At 39.5% G+C, this 22,441-nt stretch overlaps 1 protein-coding gene across 1 annotated transcript; it reads right to left on the bottom strand.

Moving 5' to 3' along the window:
* Window positions 1-613: 613 nt before the first annotated feature.
* LOC123961558 lies at window positions 614-20,955 on the bottom strand. The gene is made up of 4 exons (XM_046037048.1): window positions 20,806-20,955; window positions 16,839-16,904; window positions 1,208-1,882; window positions 614-979 (listed from the first exon to the last, which is right to left on the bottom strand). The coding sequence occupies exons 2-4, from the start codon at window positions 16,869-16,871 to the stop codon at window positions 614-616; spliced, it is 1,074 nt and encodes a 357-aa protein (XP_045893004.1). The 5' UTR covers window positions 16,872-16,904; window positions 20,806-20,955.
* Between the last annotated feature and the right edge of the window lie 1,486 nt (window positions 20,956-22,441).

Here is a 22,441-nt window from a genome sequence, read left to right as displayed (position 1 = left end):
CACGGTGTATGCAGAAATATGTAAATACAATAACCCCCCCATGCATTCAGAAATAGAAATCAGAGCAGAATATAAAAACATGTGTATATGTTTACAAAGATATCAGAGTTTTCCACTTTTTCTGCTGCCTTTATACTTTACCCAAACCCTGCTGGATAAACTGGTCTTAGCTCAAGTTGTCTTTCAGGCAAGAGAAAAAGTGTACACTAGTGCTGTATGAGCATCGGAGAAAAGCGTTACTGAATAACACCTAAGCATAAGTATGTGATTTTCTAGTAAGTGACTAAAATCTATCACAAAGTAAACCACCTTTTTCACAACATGTGATTATGTCAGCCAGATCAATCACTCAGTCCCTATTTATACAGTCTGACATGTTAACAGAGAGGTGACAAACAAAACAAGTAGCCTTTACTGTATTGGATTTAACACCATCCATTTTTTGTCCCAAACAGATGTAAACATGTTCTGCATTTTTAGGCTTAAATTTATGGCAAATTATATGCCATAAATAGGGAATTAATATAAAATGTTGCTGTCTTTATAAAAATATTCCTAATAGTGTTTGTCCAGCACTGACCTACTCGTTAATTGCAGGTCCATACTATTACTTCTATTCCCATTGCCCTGTCTTCAGCTGCTCGGAGACATACTGACAGAAACACACCCCTCGCTCCAGGTGACCAGTGGAGCTGGGCTGGGGAAAGGGAAAGTGTCTTTTAGCAAGGCAGCAGGCGTAACCTGATGAGAAGAACATCAGAGCTTTTTGAAACATATCTTCAGCACCATCCTGCTCTGAAAATGTTCCTGCAAACTCTTCTTTGCAACTGTCCAGAGAAACATACACCAGATAGATTTTTGAATTGGACCGACAGCCCATTAACACCTTCTCCGCAGAGAGGATTGTGTTTGCTTGACCTATGACTTTCTGCATCTCCCTCACTATGTACTTCTCATCATCCTTCTTCCAGAGACTAATCTGAATAATCAACCCCAATGGAACACAGAAGAAACTAAAACTAGTGAGCACCCTTACTCCAATAAGGTTTTTGTTTTCACTTAGAAGCACTATGCTACCAATTGTCATATATATAGAAAATCCTACAAAGATGAAAAAAAAAATTACACCACTAATGTAGATCAATACCCTAACCCAAAGTTGGCGCAGCCACACTTTATTTTGCGAGACACTATTAATCATCCTCACAGCCGTTCTGTACTTCTCTTGGTCCTCAACGATCAGGCGCAGTTGGTCTGGCACCTCCATGTCACTGAACTGACCAGAATCCCATTTATAGAGCTCCTCATCATTGACAGCAGTCAAAGGCTGCAGGGCCTTACCGTTGTATATAGACGGAGGCTGGAAGGGCATCACAGTGGACCCTTGAAGCTGCTGGTTGGACGTGCAGATCACCTTGAGTAGTTTATTCATAAAGTCAGGGTCGTTGCCCTCCAGGTAGGTGAGGTGGCAGAGGTGGAGAGGAACAGAGACCCCTCGCTCCAGCAGCACTGGGATGATGGGCTTCCTCTCCAGGCAGTCTCTTAACAGTGACATGTTAGCCTCCAGGAGACACCAGCGGCTCCTCACAAACTCTTTGCTGAGAACCAGCAAGACCTTCTGGCTCTCCTGGATGCAGTTGGACATGTTGTCCCACACGGTGCGGCCAGGAGTGAAGTCACGGTCATGGAAGCAGACCTGCATGCCCCAGGACTCCAGCTGGTTGATGAGGGAGTGGGTCCACTGGTAGTCAGTGCTGCTGTAGCTAACGAAGACATGGTAACACTCACCATCTCTCAGTGTGAGAGGAACACAAATAGAGGGAGACAGTGGGACAGCAGGCTGCGAGTCTGCAGTCTCAAGTGAATTCATTGGCTCCATTATCTAAAGAGGTGAGAAGAAGCATCTATTACAAATGATATTATTTACCATAATGTGCAACTATAAAGCTACAGCTATTTAAGTAAAAGTATTGCCTAGCCACTGTGTTTTCTGTTGTCTTCCAAAATAGATCAAAAAGCTTGGGACAGAATCATTTCTATACAAATGCTGTTTAAATATGTTTGATTTCAATTAAATTAAATAAAATTTTATTTATTTAGCACCAAATCACAACAACAGTTATCTTATAGCACTTTTCATAAAAGAGCAGGTCTAGACCGTACTCTGTGATATTATTTACTGAAACACAACAATTCCCACCAACAGCAAGCACTTTTCAAACTCTGCTACCAGTTTGGGATTGTTAGCCTACACTTTATTTCAAGTTTAGAAATGCACTGAAACCACCACCAAGCTTTGCACTACTGTTTTTACCAGTGCTTGAAGTGGAAAAAAATAGGTGCCAGTACTCCCCACCCCACTCTATCCTCAACCACAAGACCAACCACAAGTAAATATTATAACTTTAAGGACTTTGCGCATTAATCACTTAATTTCCTGCTTTATGAACACATTTTCTGCATCAGTTTATGGAGGAAATGTCTTTATTTATATGAAGGGAAACAAAATTAAGGTGACAGGTGAATTCAAATATTGAAAATGTAATGGAATATAATTCAGTAATCAGCTTTTGGACAATGCACATTTGTTTCTTCTATATTTCAGCTGCATTGCATGTTTCCCTATTGTGCATTGTTTCATTTGTTACTCAACATTTCTTGGTGCTGTTTTTTAGAACATTTTTAACAAAAGCTTTCAAAAACTGATGGAGACATTCGGATACTGACGCGTCCCCAGCGTCCCCAGTGTAAATGACACCTATCTGTCGATACTTTTAAATGTCACGCCCCATCCAGGCTGTGATTGGTCGGTTCACGACAAGTGACATTGACGAGCTACATTCAGCACATGTCTGCTTGAAAGGCACCCGAGCTTCTGTTCTCCCTCGTCTCTCTCCGCCAACAGAGTTTAGCAGAACAGGAAAAGGATGAGCGTCACGTAGCGCCCTGATATGGAGAGGGCTGAGGAGAGTAATAATAATAATAATAATCCTTATTTGTAGAGCACTTTTCAAAAACAAGTTACAAAGTGCTTTAGCAAGTGTAAAGAATAATACAAAAAAACAAGATAAGAGCATGAAAAATTAATATAAAATTAGTAAAATACAATACAATAAAAGGGATAAAATAAAGTCAAATAAGATCGGGAAAGGCTCTCCTATAAAAGTATGTTTTAAGAAGGGACTTATAAGAGTTCACGGAGTACCGGTGTTATGCCGAATTCTGCCTGCCTGCCGAGAATTGCATGCCCTCACGGGTGATAACAGTCATTTATGCTGAGAAAAGAGGTTGATACAAATCTCGGCAGGTAGCCAACAACATTTGATCTGCCGAATTATGCATCCCCCTCTTTAGGTCCTTTCCAGACATTTTCCTGTGCTCATTGATTAAACGGTATTATCACCACATAGGCTATATTTACTGACTGTCAAGGAATGGTACTTCTACTAAGTGTATTAAAATATTAAAGACTCTAAACGTTAATAAAATAAATACTTCATTCACGAATCACTTATCGCCATTGATAAACCCCACATATTATAGCGTTTAATAGCAGTATTTGGAGGTGCATGCAATTCTCGCAGGCAGGCAAAACTCGGCATAGGCTACTTCAAGCACTGGTTTTTACTGTATTTGTAAAAAAGCACATACTGTTTTAGGCTACAGCCTAATTGTAATTTGAACTATACTGAGCTATATTTTATATAAAGCGCTGTACTGCATTACTGAAGTGTATTTGAATAATACACTTCATAATAGTAGCTAACATAATAGTGCAGTAATTTAATTTGTACAGTAATTTGAAAACCGTTTGAAACAACTGTGCTGTATTGTAAAACACTCAATACAATTTGTTAAAAAGCAAAGCTGTCTTTTCAAAAACTTGATAGAAATCATCATATTAGTCTCACTAAGGACAGCTAGAAAAAATAAAGTATTGTCATACCTGCAGATAATAAACACAAAGCAGTGCAGCAATATAGGTCACATGAGATATAAGGAAGTTGGGAAAATAAAAAAGGGCACTGCTTCTCTGTTGAAAGTTTTGTTAAAGGCATACAGTATATTTGCTTGCATCAATGGCTTTATAACATGGGTGAAGTTGGAAAAGGGTGACTGTGTCTTTAACACCCACACATGCTTCTGCACCTGCTTAACTTTCAGTTTCATTTCAGTGTGTAGATCATCAGTGTGTTGTTCACTTTTTATATACAGTCTAAGGTTGTTCATCATCACTGATTAAGATATGGGCTTTTCATGTTTCTGAAATCAGTATACAGTGTTTAAATGCACAAACCATAACCAGTGGAAACCAGATCATAACTGGGATACCAGGACTGGTGACTGGTGGCACAAAAAGTTGGTTGTCAGAAAGTAAAGCTTTTAATAAATACCAACTTAAAGCTTGTTGATAACAAACAATTTGCCACTGGTCACACCAATGTCACAGTGATGCTATGTTTTAAAGATCAACTTCTCTGTAGGTTAGAAGAGAGTGGGGGTCCTCACAACGACAACTAATCATGCATTAGAAGTCTTTCTTTTCCCCACATAATTTAATATTTTTGCTGAGCTATTATAGTCTCTGCATTGTAATTGCCTGAAAACTTCACTGGCACAAAACAAAACTACTGATCATCAGTGACTTACAGTTTTTCTCAGTCGCTTTGGTGTATTTCTCAGATCAGAATTGAAATTCTCAAAACGAATTGTTCAACCTCCACATCATCTCATCACTTGTGCACATCATAAAAGCACTTTCTCAATGTTTTGAACAAATTGCAAATGACTTGACACACTGATGCAAATGATTATGTACAATTGTCTGCTGTTTCCTACATTATCAATTGCTTATGTCCTGCTGATCACAATGAATTATACAAGTCTGTTGAATAATCTTACCTCCTAAAACATCTAGGCATAAGTTCATTGCATTAGTCACTACATGCAAAATGTTTGAACATGTTATCAAAAATCAAAGTTAAAATACTTTATTCATATCCTTTGCCTACAAGTATATACTCCAGCTAAATGAAATGTTGTTTCTTAAGGACCATAAACAAAGTAAGAATAGACCACAACAACATCACAATAGCAACACTCATACCAATACTCAATACCAGTAAACAGTAACAATACACAGTGAGAAGTAATATATAAAGCGAATGTTGTTTTCCCCTGAGAACAGGATAATTAATTTTCTCGTGATCACGAGATAACAAACCATAGCTGAATACAAGGGCTGGCAGGTGTGTTTCTTTAGGATAATTTCAAAGCAATTACCAGTGTCACTGGTTAGCTCAGTTGGTAGAGCACAGGGTTCAGTTTGATTAGTTTGATTCCTGTTCTTGTTGATTTTCTTTTTCTTCTTTTGTGTGTATTATCCTCTTCAGCAAATTTGCTATGAAGAGACTGAGGGGAATCCAATCACACATTTCCTTGACGGCTATTTCAAAGGTTCCGAAAGTCGTCAAGAAATGTGTGACGTTACATGGATTCCCCTGAATGAGAAGGAATTTCCTCTGCCTGGGAATGATGGGGAAATGAAAAGTCCATAGGTTGATGGATGTGGACCAAGAGTCCAGCACGTACTTTACAGTAATGTGAGCATGTGAAACAGTCTTTTCATAAGAACTTTGTTGAAGAGGATTACGAAAAACATAAAAAAGAAAAATTTAGTCTTCAGTGAGAATTGAGCACAAAACCTTAAACCTATGAGTCCTGTGAGCTAACCAATACATACAAGAATTTTTTGGGAAATGTGTCCTGAATTGATGAAGATATCTGTTGTGATGTGGAAGAGAATCTGTGACACTACAGGCAACAGTCCTGTCTTTCTTTTCTTCTTACAATGACATGCTGTGTCAACAAATTACAGTACGAACAGTAAAAGCATAGCTGTGATTTCTGTCCTCTCTCCTGCAATGTATAACTTTGTACTGGTGAAAGTGATATATGCCATACAAAAAAGAAAGTGCAGCCTTGTGCATTTTCAATCATTGTCATCAAAATCTTAGCCAAAATGTACATCAGAAAATACTAAATAATAATAATAAAAACTTACAGTGTACACTGTTATACTGACAAGATGGCTAAACATTTTGACTTGCTTGTTCATAAAGACACAAGGACTTGTCATTCTGATGGCACTGACAAGTTCAATGACATAAAGATTTGCTTTTGAGAGATAGACTAAGGATTTTGAGCAAGTTATGGGCTTTTGCAGGTAATCCTCTGTGTTCTGCCGTTTGTACTACCCGTTTCGAAAAACGCACTTACTGTTTTGCAAATGTTAAGGATGATTCAAGAAATGCACCAAAGCGACTGAGAAAAACTGTAATGACTATTGTTACGCCCCCCTGTTGGTCTAGGGGAGTGGGGGCCATAAAAATATAGGGAAAACTGGTATAGATCTTAAAACGGTAACTTTTATTTTGTAACCGGGGATGCAGACAGGTAACAACAAACAAAAGGAGGGTGGATGAGGGTGCTGTGAAAATAACAAACCAAGTTAAAATAAAGAGGTCCTCAAAAGGAGGACTGTACCTAACTGTATATTTAAACAGTTAATTCTTACTAAAAAACACAAAGAGCACAGCACCCACTACACCTGATGAAAACTAACACAAGATACTACGTGTGGCGGTCAGTGTGGACTCTGGCCCTAACTACACCCTTTTGTTAACCACATGCTGGTGAATGCACACAAACCAAAAATACTCGAGATACTGTGATTACTGGCTACTAAACATAACCACCAATAGACTACCACAAACCTAAGGGAATTTCTCCACTAAACACTGCAGAGCTAACTAACAAGGTACACAGTCAATACAAGCGGCACACAAGTCAAGTGGCTGTGACAAGCTGCCTCGAGCAACTGGTGGGCTCTCCTTATGAGCAGGAGGTAATCCTGACGTGGTGACCAGCCATTGGTTGAGCGGGAACAGAGGGAACCAATGGGTGGGACTGAAGTCAGCACCACAGAAACCAGGAAGTAGGCGAGTCTTCATTCCACAGGGACACAGCTTACTTGGTAGAGGTGAGACAGAAAAGGGGGAAACACAAAGGTGACAGCGACTAGTTAAGCTGATGGCGGTTATACTTCTTTGAGAAGTAACATACAGGATGGTCTATACCCTCTACATCTTCCTGCAAAAGCACGGCACCAGCTCTTACGGCACTGGCATCCACCTCCAGCTTGAACAACTTGGACAAGTTGGGGGCAGCCAGGACGGGAGAGTGGCAGAGGAGAGATTTAGCACTATCGAATGCGACTTGACATTCTGGGGACCACAAAGTCTGCTTTAGGGCTAATTAACCTAGTTAACGGTTCGACCACGGATGAGAAGTTCCTACAAAAAGCTCGTAGTAACCAGCCAGGCCGAGGAACGAGCGCAACGCCTTTACGAGAGGCTGGAACTGGACTTCAGGCAATAGCTTCCACTTTTGCCTCTACTGGACGAACTTGACCTTGACCGACTTGTCGGCCTAGATAGGTCAAGGTGGCCTTCCCAAACTCACACTTAGCGAGATTTATGGTAAGGTCGGCTTGAGCAAGGCGAGAAAACACTTCGGAGAGGGTGGACATGTGACCCTCCCACGTATCCGAGTAGACAATAAGATCATCTAGGTAAGCATTACAATTTCTAACACCGGCTAACACTGTGTTAACTAACCTCTGGAAAGTAGCTGGAGCGTTACACATTCCAAAGGGCATTACAGTGTACTGTAAAAAGTCATCGGGAGTCACAAAGGCTGAGACCTCAGACGCACGCTCAGTAAGAGGGACCTGCCAGTATCCTTTTTAAAGGTCTAGTTTGCTCACAAACACGGCAGTACCGAGGGTATCAACGCAATCCTCCATCCGAGGTAAGGGATACGAATCACGCACTGTGACCGCATTAACTTTTCTAAAGTCGGTGATAAATCTCAGTGAACCATCAGCCTTGCTTTCTTCAAGACATGGTGAACTCCACGGACTAGAGCTAGGCTTGGTGAGGCCATGCAGAAGGAGGTACTCTACTTCTCCTTTCATTACATCACGCTTCATTACATTTGCGCGGTACGGGTGCTGCTCAATGGGTCGCGGGTTGGTAAGTTCAACATCATGCTTTAACACTTTGTTCAGTGACATTCCAGGTAGGACCCAACTTGGAAACTGAGTAACTAAACCTATCACATCCTGCCTTTGAGCAGGGGATAGATGTGGTAAGCAGGTAGGTAACGCCTCAATCGCCTCTGAATTAGGGAGACGAGAACCTGGGTAGACGGGACAACGCGCTTTTGTGAACCTCATAGGGCCCTGAAAATTTGGCGGACAACGCGATACCTGGTACCGGAAGTAATGCCAAGACTTTGTCTCCTACACTGAAGTTACATTCTACAGCGGAACGATCGTAATTTCGTTTCATAACAATTTGTGCGGTAGTTAACATGTGCTTAGCGAGAGTATTAGCTCTGTGCAGTCGCTCGCGGAACTGACTTACATAATTGAGCACGTTGTGTCCAGGAACAGACTGCAACGACAGAAACTGGTCATGCAATGTTTGCAGAGGACCACGGAGAGTGTGTCCAAACACAAGCTGGGCAGGGCTGACTGTACTACATGAGGTAAACCGAAAGTTGAAGAATTTAGTTAGAGCCCTGACTATGTTCTTTGCAGTGATGTTTCGGAGGGGGACAGCCTCAGGGAAGCGAGTAGCCGCACACATGATCGTAAACAGATACTGGTTACCGTTCTTAGTATGTGGCAACGGACCTACGCAGTCGATAATCACTCTGCCAAAAGGTGCTTCAATCACAGGTATGGGATGTAGAGGGACAGGGGAAACTTTTTGATTAGGCTTCCCTGTCACCTGACATACATGACAACTACGGCAAAATGTAGCTGTATCTGTCTTCAACCCAGGCCAGAAGAAATGTCTCAACACTAACTGATAAGTCTTAGTGACTTCTAAGTGCGCTGACCATTTACTTTCGTGGGCGACAGATAAGACATGCTGTCTGTAAACTGAAGGCACTACAATCTGATACACGCGTTGCCAATCCGCATCAAAAGCTATACCGTAATACACTACTTTTTCACCACTTGCTGCATTGCTGTCACTCACCACATTCTTGAAGCAGGCCTGTAAGGTTGGATCCTCTCTGAGCCACAGCCAAGCGTTCTCTTGTAGCTGGCAGTGGTGGGGAGGAAGAGGACAGTTCCGCCTCGCTCTCCACTGACACTGGCTCCTTCACGGGAGTTGAATCAGCTATCTGCAAAGGCTTACAAAACACTATCAGCTAGCGAAATATCTGACCCATCATCACATGTCATCCGGCGTGCCCGCGCACGAGTGACGACACAGGCTGGAAATACCTTGGGCGACTCTGCGCAGCAGGCAGGGTCTCTTGGTACATCCAAGACTTCCAACGTTGGAGAAACCCCCGGCTATGTCATTTCCCATGAGCAACACAACACCCTGTATGGGAAGCTCATCATACACTGCTACTGGGAAAAACCCACTGACTAGATCGGACTGAATGTGCACCTTATGCACAGGGCGAGGCGCATATCCATTTCAATGCCCCTTAAGACGGACCTGAATCCAGAGGCGGGTTCAACTGAAAAGGGTAGCACGGAAGCTAACAAAACCGATTGGGAGCAGGCCGTGTCTCGTAACACTTTAACAGACTGCTGGCAATCCTGTAAGCGAAGTAAGTGCTTTGTGTACAAATGGACGAAAACAGGGATCAACCTCACTTTGGTTGTCACAGTTTAACTCAGGGCTTTGTAGATTGTTAATTAATCCGACACCCTTGGGCTGAGACACATGCGAAGACGACCGGTCTTTGCGTTTCAAAATCACACAATCAGCAATAACATGTCCCCTCTTATGACTGTAATAACAATGACGCTCTTCTTCCTTCAGACTGGGATTCCTAGGAGGATTAGTCTGAGGTAGGTTTACATGACGGGAACTGTCTACAACCTGAAGAAACGCTGGTTTGTGAATTAGCATATACTCATCAGCTGCAGCAGATAATGTTAACACCTTTTTTTCATTTAAGTACATCACTATGCATTCAGGTAGGCAGCGTTGAAGCTCCTCTATTAGACAAAGTTCTCTAAGTGAACTGAACTCAGCTACATTAGATGACGCAAGCCACCGATCAAAGAGAATGGCTTTCTCTCGGGCAAACTCCGTGTAACTTTGCGTTGCCGGCTTCTTATGTGACCGAAACTTTTGCCTGTAAGCTTCGGGCACTAACTCATAAATTCGCAAAATTGCTGACTTAACTGTTTCATAGTCTGCACTGTCCTCTACAGAAAGAGCAGCTATAGCCTCCTGAGCTTTTCCCTGTAGTTTGCATTGCAGCAATAGCGACCAAACCTCAAGCAGCCATTTTAATGCTAAAGCTATTCGCTCAAAAACTTGGAAGTAAGAGTCCACTTCAGCCTCTCGGAACAACGGTACCAAAGCAATATTTTTGCCGACATCAAATCCGGGACTTACCGAGTCCAATTTGGATGAGTAGGGGAGAGAAGTTGTACCACCAGAACCCGCGGCCCCACCAGCCATAGCTGCGTTGGCGCTTTCTAGCTCCAACTTCCGCTGTCTCACCACCTGGTCTGCCTCAATCTCCATTCTCCTCACTTCGAGTTGGAGTTGCCTCTGACGTTCTCTGTCCTGTGCTTCATACTGGAGACTGGCAAGGCGTACCTTGAGCCATGCTTCTAGCGAACGAGAACTGCTGGCAGAGGACGGATCAATCCTGGGCAGCATGAACGGCATCGCCGGCCTTTCACCTGCTTTGTCTGAGTCTGCTACGTCCATAGCAGGGCCGGGCCTGAGTTCCCCTTTGGCAGCTGAACCAGCAACTGGGAACATGAGCTCTTTCTGGGGCGGTTCTGGCACTACAAGTATCCCCCTCTCAACTAATGCCAATAATAGCACAGGCTTCAACTCCTTTTAAGAATGGTTTTGGGAACCGAGATGCCAAAGTGGGCTGCTAACTGGAGCAACTCGTCTTTCCGACACATTAAATTTCTCTACTGAGGGCTGTTTTAGAAACACCTCAAACTCAGCTGCCATGATTCCCTGAATCAGGCAAGCTATGCCTCGTTACTGTCAAGCTAGTCACTCAAATGTTACCAAGAACCAATTAATGCCAATTGGGATTCCTCTAGAAAGAGAATCCCGCACGAGCACCCATATACTGTATATTACGCCCCTCTGTTGGTCTAGGGGAGTGGGGGCCATAAACATATAGGCAAAACTGGTATAGATCTTAAAACAGTAACTTTATTTGGTAACTGGGGATGCAGACAGGTAACAACAAACAAAAGGAGGGTGGATGAGGCGGGTCTTCAATCCACAGGGACACAGCCTACTTGGTAGAGGTGAGACAGAAAAGGGGGAAACACAAAGGTGACAGCGACAGCCGTGACACTATACAAAAATGTACATAAAAAAGAAAGAATATATATTGAGCGGAAGTGATTAAAATCTAGAAAATCTATAAATATAAATCCAAATAATCCAAATAAATATACATTAAATCACAATGCTACAGATGATACAACATCTGTAAATTTTTTTAAATGTATTTAGAATGAATCCATTTAAGTTTAATTTATTTCATAAGCTTGATCAGGTTTTTATTATGGACTGTAGGATTGAACCTTTAAGAACACTGAGATAACGCCTGGGCTTGTAGTTAATAAACCGTGTTGACATATTCCTTTGAATAAGTGCACATTTTCTGTGGTGGATGAGGTGACCTGGGCTTTTTAAAGGGCTTTGTGCCGAAAATAGCCGCAGACTTAGGTTCTAGAGGACAACCCAAACATATCTCATATAAAAAAAAAAACTTCCCGATTCACCCTTCACAATCCCAATGGTGACTCTGGGGTCCTCTTTCTTCAAGAGAAGTGACTCAATAAAGTTCAGTAAGCAAGGCCTGTTTTTATCGGTGACCTAGGGCCCTTTTAATATCTGTGAGTTTAAACTGAAAACTGAAGGGAATTCCATTCATCAAAACTACCAGCAGACATTAAAGAACAATTTAGAGGAAAGGAAATCAAACTGTCCAATCTCTGCCTGTGACTTTTGTTCAGACATTAGGTTCTCCACATCATTACAACAAGAAAAAAACAGAAAATATGAAGTTTCTTGACCTGAGGGGTGGAAAAACATGTTTTTTATTTCCTGTTCAGCTTCAGTGTTCTCATACAGACTGGTGACCACTTCTCATCTTTTGGTGACAGAACTGAACAAGTGCCCCAGGGAGAAGAGGAAAGCAGCTCTAACAATGTAATCTAGCTGTAATCTTGACCAACATCTGCTGCTCTCGTTATGCACCCAGGCTAGAAGAGCACGGAGCGAACAGGATGCTGAACTCTTTAATACCCTTCGTTCAAACCATCCCCAGTAGGGAAGTGAAAGTTATACAGGATAGCTCCATTTACTGTGTACAGTAAGCAAACGGGGATTAATCTTCACTTTCGAGTATGTACATTTTGACATTGAACATTCTCTCTAAATATGTCTCATTCAATATAAGAGGATAGTGCAGGAAATGTTCCACTACCTAAAGGTAAAAAAAAATACATGCTATAAATATGTGCAATGATGCAACAATTGCTCAACATCAATGTTCTTAGGCAAGTTGTATTCAAAATAGTTCACACCTTTGTTTTTTTTTTTTTTAAACTGCTGCTTTAAAAGTTATTCTACTGAGCTCCAGTCATTTCATCTCTCCCTTATCTGTATTGCATGCACAATTATTAGGCAAGTAAGAATTCTGAACGAATAATTATTTCTGATCACATTTTCCAACTCCATACCACATAAACTTGAAGGCTCATTGGAGTTCAGGTGAAATGTATCAAGGTGTGCTTGATTATTAGGCAGCTTCATTTCTTCAGGTAAAATAGGCCAAAAAGAGGTTTAACTGTTAGAAATTATTTTGGTTTGTTGCCTAATTCTGCACACTATTGCAGAATTGCTTAATAATTCTGCGAGCTCTATGCCGATCCACTGTGCTGATCAATTTTATTATGGAAATGGATCTCATTGCCAAAAAAGCCGGCCCAAAAAGACCGTCATTTGAAAAACTGAAAAAAACTTCTAAGCAGGACTGGACATCTACTTGACCCTCAACAATTTGCATATCAAACCAAAAACTTCATAGATAAGCACTTAGTGGTAAAAAACACGCAAGATTGTTGTTTTTAGACTTTTGATCTGCTTTCAACACCATGCAATCCCACCTGGTGCAGGAGCTCACAGAGCTCTTTGGGTTGAACATTGTGATCTGGACTAACAGGAGTCAGAGAGTGAGCATAAATGAACTTCTCTCTGGACTGTCTGAACATCAACTGGCTCCCCCCAAGGCTGTGTCCTCATCAACAAGGCTGATGAAAGCCAGTTGCAAAACTATTGGCACTCTGTCAATCAATTAATCTTTAATTGGATAGCACTTTTCATTCAAAAGCCATGTAGCACAAAGTGCTTCACACATACACACACACACACACAAAGTAGGGAGAAATTTAAAGTAAAAGACAATAAAAACACGAGGTGAGGAAACACTATCAATAATGGCTACTACCAGCATAAAATTTGCAATAAGGAAACTAGACACAGAGCAAGGTATTAAAAGGAAAGTAAAATAAAGATAAAAATAAATGATAGCAATAAAATTCTAAAAATAAAACTGAAAAATAAGAGAATAAAAATGGGAACAAGGAGAATAAAATAGAATAAAACATTGTATCAGTAAAACAGACTATAATGTAAGTAAATAGATAAATAAATAATTGAATAAATAAAATAAAATAAATACAATTCAGCTTCTTTAGATTGCTTTTAAAAATATCAATGTTCTCTGCTGTCCTCAAGTCCTCAGGAAGGCTGTTCCACAGATGTGGGCCATAATAATAAAAGGACGCCTCACTGAGTGAGTTTTTGTCTAAGACTTTAGGCACAATTAAAAGGCTATTACCAGTTGACTTGGAGATTCTGGAAAGCGTCTCTGTATTGGCTTGAGAGAGAAATGGTCGCACTCTGGCATTATTCTTAAAATGAAAAAAAAAAACATTCTTAGTAATGTTTTCTTAGTAGACTTTTCTATCTGAAAAGTCCAACTGAACTATACAGAAACAGTTGTTAAGGAAGGCAAAATTTATAATATCTGAGAGTAACCACCCCCTGCACTTGAAGTTCCTGCCTTCAGACAACAATTAGCCAAAACTAACAGATATAAACAGTGTTTTATTATGTTTGGTTATTGGTTATGAATGTGTATTCTTTTAATTTAATAAAAATTCAATTAAATATTGTGTGTCTCATCCTCTGTTATTTTTACTGCTATTGCCACAGAACCAACTGCCCTACAGGGATAAATAACAGTCTTGAACTTCAATGTGAAAAAGAGGCAGAAGATAATTTGACATTATGCACTGTAATATTTGAAATTATGATTTCATCCTATTGGTAAGTTTGACACTAAAAGTCTGTTTTAACATTCATCTGCTGTGTCAAGTCAATTTTATTTATTTTATTAAGGCCCAAAATCACAAATTTCCCTCATAGGGATTGTGCTCAACTTAAATTACATTTTTAGCTGTGTATGTATGACCACAAAAGTGTCATGGTGAAACATGAAGCCTCCAGCATGTATGCACTGATAATTGACCTTTTAGTGAAGTAGTAGACATCTCTATTGAACTTGAAAAATATTTGCATGTTCATAAATTCTGAGAGACAGAGTAGATGCAGATTTTTTTTAAGTAGGTAAATGATCTATTGGTGTGGAAAAAAATGTATCAGACACAGATTGTTATTCGAAGGCGAGTCTAGCCCTTTCATGCATGGTGTCCACATCTGTGGACAGTTATTTTAACTCCATTTTGGGTTACTATATCATGGTTATGTTCTCCAAGTCATTTGAGGACAGTGTCAGTTGATTGATAGCAACACTGTAACAGTGGTCACTCTCTTGTTTTACAAATATTTATTGTATGATGACCTCATCAATCAAAGATGGCCGACTGTGATGGCCATGTGCTAAATACCACAAAAACTAGTAGTACAGTTAAGTATTAGTAATAAGTTGATGTTTTATAAATTCAAATTTAGAGTAAAATGTAGTTTTTATACACCAGCTGTCCACGTAAGTGGACGTCATGCAACAAGTTTTCTTTCTGTAATATGCAAGTATATCTATTCTGCTTTATCAAAGATGTGATGAATTGTATTATATCATAATAAAACAGACATATGAACATAATTAACAATGCAAAGGTGCATAATGCAGCATTAAATGGCAACTTTTGACTGCTTTGCAGCCTTAACAAGAAATAAGAATAAGTATTGTACTCACATAATGTAAAGAATTCAGTTTTAACTAAAACTATGTAATCTGTTACATGTTAGATGTTGATATGTTAAAATTGAGAGGATTCAACATGAAGTTAGATAAGGATAAAAAAATGCTACTGGTTTTCTGCATGTATGTAACTACAGTTATAAATACCATCATTGTGTGAGTGAGTGTTTTTACTATATTTGTTCCTAAAATGTGTGTTTTATTGTTAATTCAATTCATTGTTAGTTCAACTATTGAGCTTGAATACATAGACATGACAATACATAACATGACGTAAAAAAACATAATATTCCATATTGTCAGGTGTGGCGTTTTACTTCTTTGTTGCATGGTGTCCACATACGTGGACAGTTAAATCATTTTAAAAAAAATTGTATGTAATGTAATGTAAATGGATTTGTATTTTAGCCCAATTTTAAGTAATAAAAAGAATCTTTAAAAAATCTATGAGAGGTCTAGAGGGGAGCAGTAATAAATCATTTGCTAATGTTTTAAAGATTAGTTATAAGCCATTAAGGGCAAAACATTGGGGTTGTCAAGTCTGAAAAATCCCTCCAGCTGTCTTTTTAACTCTTAAATTCATCAGTGAGTGCGTGCATGAATGAATGAAAAAAACACTTGTAAAACACTTTAGATAAAAGTGCTAAATAAATGTAGCCATTTACCATTTATTTACCAATTACCATCAAGAAGCCTGCTACAGTAGACCTTTAAACCACACCTTCTATGAATTCCATTTGGCAGGGTATTAGTCAGTTTAAAACATTTGCAAAAAACATATATCAATGACTTAATAACATTATTAACAGCAGACTTGGTAACATAACAGCAGATTTAAAAGCTTCTAACTGAAGCATTAGAAAATATGTATTAACCATTACAAAAGCCATTCATTATTGCTTATAAAAAATACATTTTTAGAAAGTGGTATCATTATTTTTTAGATAACATATGCACAAAATCATGCCCTGTAGCTTCCAAAAAGAGTGCAATACAGTTTTAAAATTGAGTCATTAATCCAACAAATCCACCAATCACCATAGCTTTGCTTAATAATAGATTTCTTCATGCCGGAGGCTGGCTGTGCTACCTCCTCATTTCCTTGCATTTCTACTGTTTTTTCCCCCTCTTTCCCTCTATGTGTGTGTTGTCTCGCCATGGCGCTCCAGTCTCTCTCTCCTGCTGCTGATAACCTGCACACCTGTTCCAGCGATCAAGACCCTGCAGTAGATCTACCCTGTCTCTTCACTCCGTAACTTGCCAGATTGTTCAGTCACCATTGTGGTACTTATGCTACAGCCAAACTCAAGTATTGTCTAGTATTTATGTTGTTTGACTTTAGCCTTGACATTGTGTTTGCTTATGCATCAAGTTTATTTCCCTGCTTGAGGTTTCAGCCTGCCTGCCATTCAGAGGCTCACCAGCTCTCTGATGCCTGCACAGCTCACTCTACCTACCTGGATCCCAGTGAAACTCCAATAGCTCTCCATTGGCTGCCTAACTCACTCCCTTTGCCTGGGTCTCTGTGAAACACAGATCATTTTGACATTAGGGATTAATCTCACTGTTCTGATCTTTTATATCCCTTGTCAGGGTTTTGGGTCTCCTGGATAACAAAACATAACACTTCACATGACACAGTTTATACTATATTCCATCTACAGAGAGCTGATCAAGTATGAAGACTCCACATAAATGCCATCCCAGTTTACATTTCGAGTAAACTGAGCCCACATCCAGAGTGTTATATTCTACCCTCAAACAATATTTTCCAGTTGCATTCCATATAATAAACCATAAACCATTATTCATGCTGTTTTTAACTTTGGCTGCAACAAAGGCATTATTAGTTGAGAAAGTTTTAGGACAGGTAGATGGCCAATGAGAAGATGGAAGAGGCAGTGGACCATTATGCATGTTTTTGAGTCTGTGTTTGTGTCTGCGTCTCCAGGATAGTTTTAAGCATGGCATATTATAGTATCTGAGCTGGGAGGATGAAAAATGTAGTTTATCCCAGCTTTTTTTGTCACAAGATCTACTTGTTGAACATAAATTTGCAGTCATGGCTGCCGTGATCGTTTTCATCTTTCTTTGTTCACAAGTACGTGAATGCAAATGACAATGCCTCTCCCAGCTGGCACTAGCGCACGACTCCAGTGAAAATACTCAACATGTGCTCTCACACATCTGTGTGTGGAGTTATCAGACCTCTTTAAGGGTTTCATGCTATTGCCCCTCGCTGCAACACTCATTCTACTTGAGGTTTCTGCCTCTTAAAAGGATTTTTTCCCTTGCCTGTGTTGCCAAGTGCTTGGTGACAGACTCATGGTGGGAATTGTTGGGTCTCTATAAATAATTTCACAAAGAGTGTGATCTAGACCTGCTTTATATGAAAAGCACAATGAGATAACTGTTGTTGTGAATTGGTGCTGTATAAATAAAATTGAATTGAATTGAATTAGTACTTGCGTTGTGTTATGATTTTTATGGTGACACCAATGCATGTTTTTCCTCCTAGTCCTGTTTTAAAGCTGCAGTAGGGAACATTTAAATATAACTTTTGGTCATATTTGCTAAAACTGTCACTATATCCTGACAGTAGTACGTAAAACAGATAATCTGTGGGAAAAAATCAGGTTCCTCTGGCTGCTCCTATAGCTCCTAATGCCATTTGCAAGAATCCATCACTCCCTGGTCAAAACAACCAGTTAGAGCCAGGAGGGGGTCTCTCTGTCAATCATTGCTTGTACACATGATGTGCAGCTTCTCTCCTCGCGCATGCTCTCACTCAGTCAAGCTCGAAATTTTTTGGCTTCAGAAGACAATGGCTCAGAAACAACCAAAAATACTTTTCTACTGGGAACAACGACAGAGTATGCATACATAAAGGATTTCATAATATGCCACAAATGCTTTAGAAATTATTTACAGCAAGTATTACTTGCTTCCCATATTATTTTGTCTCAGGAAAGCATACACTGTGTATTTTGATGTCAACATAAAGCAAGTTGAGTACTTTTTACAGTATATTTACTGTTACAATTGAGATCATTATATCATGTTGTGAGCATTAGTAAGAAATTGTTTAACTTTTTTTTTCAGTTTAACTGAATTGCACTAATTTATATGAAAGGTGCTGTACAATTATTTTTTGCAGTTATATTATAGGTTCTCAAGTAGTCAGGTGTGATTGTTGAAGAGAGTGTGAAATCTTCAAATGTATGCAGTCAGGAATGCCTATTGAGGTCACAATACTGGCTTTATCGATTGCTTAAACACATTTCTTGAAATTATGCCTCCTTTCCTCAAAACTCTACTCACAAACCATATCCATCCATCCATCCGTCCATCGTTAACCGCTTATCGCGGGGACAAACCAAATCTTCTCACTCAATTCCCTAAACTTCCTATTTTCAGGTCAAAATGAAGCTCTCCACTCAAAGGCCTGGTTATAGTGTTTAGGCAATCAAGAAAAACTGTAATTGCACGGCATGTTCAACCATTTTTTCTAGTGATAAAAGTAGTTGATGTGATAGCACTTTATTTAAAGATGTAGGTAAACAGATTAAAAATAGGATTTACCCAGCTGGGTCAAATAGGCTTTGTGTGAACATATGGTGTTAAGAATACATTATCATATAAAATCCCTTGCAAATCATCAGTGCCTAATCAGTCACTTGGTCCCGATCATGCCGTATTTAATGATATTTATTGAGTTAATGGATAATAGAATGAATAGGCTTAAAAAGACCTAGGTGTTCTATATGTATAGTAATTTGATATACTGTAGATTGAGGGAAGTGACGTGAAGGTTTTAAAAAGTAGATGAAATAAAAAAATCTGAGAGCAGCAAAGGAACCTCATAGATTAGTTATGATCTTAGGATCTGAGGACGTGGTGGCAGGTCCTGAAAGTGAATTTTTTTATTTATTTATACAGCTTGATATTTATCTTTTTACAGCATGTCTGGATATCTGTGCACACACAGTGAGAAATGTGTTTGTCATTTTAAGCAGCCCTGAAATTTCCAGGAAGGACTAAGGAAAAAGAAGAAAAAAAAAACTTAAAAGAAGTATGTGAAATCAAAGACATCTTGCTTAAGCAGAAAACCTGATTGAGTGCAAGCCTTTTTTCATAAATTTCCATAGTTAAGTTTGTGCAAGAGCAAACTTTACACTTATATGGCTCAACAAATAATAAATAATTTATGCTTGAAAAACATGTCTGTTTAAATAAGATCTACTCATTAGTTTACATGAACCCTGTATCCTAGAATTTATGTTTATATAGTACTAAATCTTCCCAATTATGGTTACAATATTAGAATCAGAATCAGAAAAAGACTGTGCTTTTAGTTGATCTTTCCCTAACCTCAACCAAGTGCCTAAACATAATAAAAGTTTAGATGGATGGATAGATAGATAGATAGACAGATAGATAGATAGATAGATAGATAGATAGACAGATAGATAGATAGATAGATAGATAGTTGATTTGAAGCAGCAACAATTGACATACACTACCATTAACTTATATTTGAGATTTTTCCAGTTGTACACTAAACCGTGTTTCTTGATCTGTCAAGAGATAGTGCACAAATTAGCTTTGTGAGGGAAAAGCAAGAGGTAAAGAGGAACTGATACAAGTGACTGAAAGTAAGTTACAGAAAATGAAGCAACAACTTTATATGTGAAACACCTGTGAAATAACACTGTTATTTAGGAAGCATGATGATATAATATTTACGATCACATTTGATCAATATTGAGTATTGTATTGAAGTTCCTTGTTGTGGTTTGGCTTCGCCTCTTCCCCTTCTCTTATTATTTTCTCAGTTTCCCCCTCCCTGCTGTTTGTCTGTCTGGTCTGTCTGGTCTGTCTAGTCCTGTGTGTGTATGTGTGTGTAGGCGTGTCTGGCCCTGGCTCATCCCCACCTGCAGCTCTCCGCAACTGTGGCTCATCTACCATCAACTCCTGCAGATAAATACTCCGGTTTACCTCCCACTCTTCGCCAGATTACCCCCAGTGGTATTTTTGCTAAGTCTTGTTAAGTATTTTTGTGATCCCGTTTAACCTCTGTTCTCTCGTCTGTCAGTACCTCTCCCGTGTGCGGAGTCGCTGCCTGCCTGACCGCCTACTGAGCCGCCTGTAAGTTCGCTCACCGCCCGCCAGCCAGCCTGTCCGTCCTCACTACGCTCCTGGACTACGCCCACCCCCAAGACTGGAATTATTACCCTAACCCTAACCCGGAACCTCCGGTCTTCTCTTTGCGTCCCAATAAACCTTGCTTGTGTTCACGCTAACCACCCTGTGTGTCCGCTCCTGATTCCTTCTAGTGTACCATAACATTCCTCATCTAAAGCTAGATGAGCTTTTGTGATAGCATCTAGCATCAACCCCAATAACAAAAGCATTTTGTTTCACCTGGCAGTTCAGATCGCCAGTGAAGTTGCTCTGGAAGAAATGAGAAGGGAGGCAGTGCAGTTTCTCTGTGGAGCCCTCTGAAGCATGCTCAGATGCATTTGCACCCATGTACAGTTTAGCCAGCTCATTCCCTTTTTTGAGCTCCCAACAGACCGGACTTCTTCGGCCATTTGTTCCCGTGTAGCAGCTCAGCTTGAGTCGGTTGTCCCTCTTAGAAGCTGTATTGACTTCCAGAATTTTGTAAACTCAAAGTTTGTTCCATTTATAACCTTTTCTCTCCTGAGAAGAGGAGCGGGGAAGAAGCAGCCCAAACGAGGCACACATCACACCAATTTACATCTTCCTTTATTACTGGATATGTGTTACTAGTTATGGTGTTCCTGCATCAAAAAGCATGGGGAAATAAAACTTCATGTTCTTCCTATGACATTCATTTAACACAATTAATGTACATTTGATTCTGAATTGTAAAGTTGGTTTCTTTTATTCCTTGTTCCCTGTATGGTTACTTAACTTTAATTGGCTACATCTGTGAGTCCTGTTAGGGTCATGGTTTGTTTATGCTTAGAAGAAAGTGCAGACAGCAAGTTTTTTCTCACAGTCAGTCTTTTCACGAGTCACAGGCCATGTGCAGGCTGTTTTAGGAGAGGGCATCAGTTCTGTGTGGAATATTTAAATTGTTCACCATCATCAAATTTCCTACAAGAGATAGACAGATAACTATCTATCTCTCATAAATAGATTTTTTAATAATGTCTTAAATTATATCTCTCTGACTACAATAAGTGTAGAATGTGAATTGTCATTCAGAATAAAATAATAATTCTGTAGTCACTACAAGCAGAGACTACTCTATTGCAAGACGAGATATATTCAGAGACAGATATGTTAATTTACATCATCAAGTATCATCATCAAGGAAGCAAGAGGTTTTTCTCAACTCATGTAGTGTTATACAGTTTTACTTCAACTCCACTAATCAATATTTTCATATCAAGAATGGAAATAAGGTATCTGTCTCTGTGTAATGTCAAAGGTATGGTGGAAATAATATCTATGAAGCATTTTAGTGTTTTCATGTCATTGTTTTGATTTTATGGACCACAATATAACTGTTTTGTTTCACTCTTATTTTCAAGCCACATCAGGTAGCTGTTTTCAACAACAAAAAGGCTGTGATAAACCCTGTGCATGCTGCATACCCAGCACCAAATGGCAGACAAAGTTAGCAACTAGCTGATGAACATTGTCAAGCATTTAGCTTCTAAAGAGCCTGGTGTTTTTTTCAGAGGTTGGTAGAGACAGAACACAGAGATAAAATGAGAATGAATATTGGACTTACATTGAAGCATACTTTTGCCTAACTTGTAGCCATGAAAGGATATTAGCAGATGCAATATGTTAAATGAAGCCAAATATTAGTGTAATGAGTGTTGCTTTCACTCGAAGAAAGACACTAGCTTACAAAAATGATCTGCTGGCTGCTGAAAACAAGGAGGAGAAGGGAAGACATGTAGATCATTTTTCTCTGCAAAGTTTAACACTTTTAAACCTGAGGTACTCCCAGGGCACAAATAGCTTCTTATGTTCTCAACAAAGTTTCCAGTGTGGTTGTCCCTAAATTCCACCAACAAAA

This window comes from Micropterus dolomieu, linkage group LG22 (assembly GCF_021292245.1).
Source record: "Micropterus dolomieu isolate WLL.071019.BEF.003 ecotype Adirondacks linkage group LG22, ASM2129224v1, whole genome shotgun sequence".
Lineage (NCBI taxonomy): Eukaryota > Metazoa > Chordata > Actinopteri > Centrarchiformes > Centrarchidae > Micropterus > Micropterus dolomieu.
Note: the sequence above shows the minus strand (reverse complement) of the source record. Positions and strands in the feature narration are given on the sequence as shown.

Excerpts from the sequence above, each read along its gene's own strand:
- LOC123961558 (XM_046037048.1), bottom strand. The coding sequence starts at position 16,871 with ATGGAGAGCTATTGGAGTTTCACTGGGATCCAG. Across the intron at positions 1,883-16,838 it reads GGAGTTTCACTGGGATCCAG|ATAATGGAGCCAATGAATTC; the intron begins GTAGGTAGAGTG and ends TCACCTCTTTAG. Across the intron at positions 980-1,207 it reads AAGAGAAGTACAGAACGGCT|ATTAGTCTCTGGAAGAAGGA; the intron begins GTGAGGATGATT and ends TTGATTATTCAG.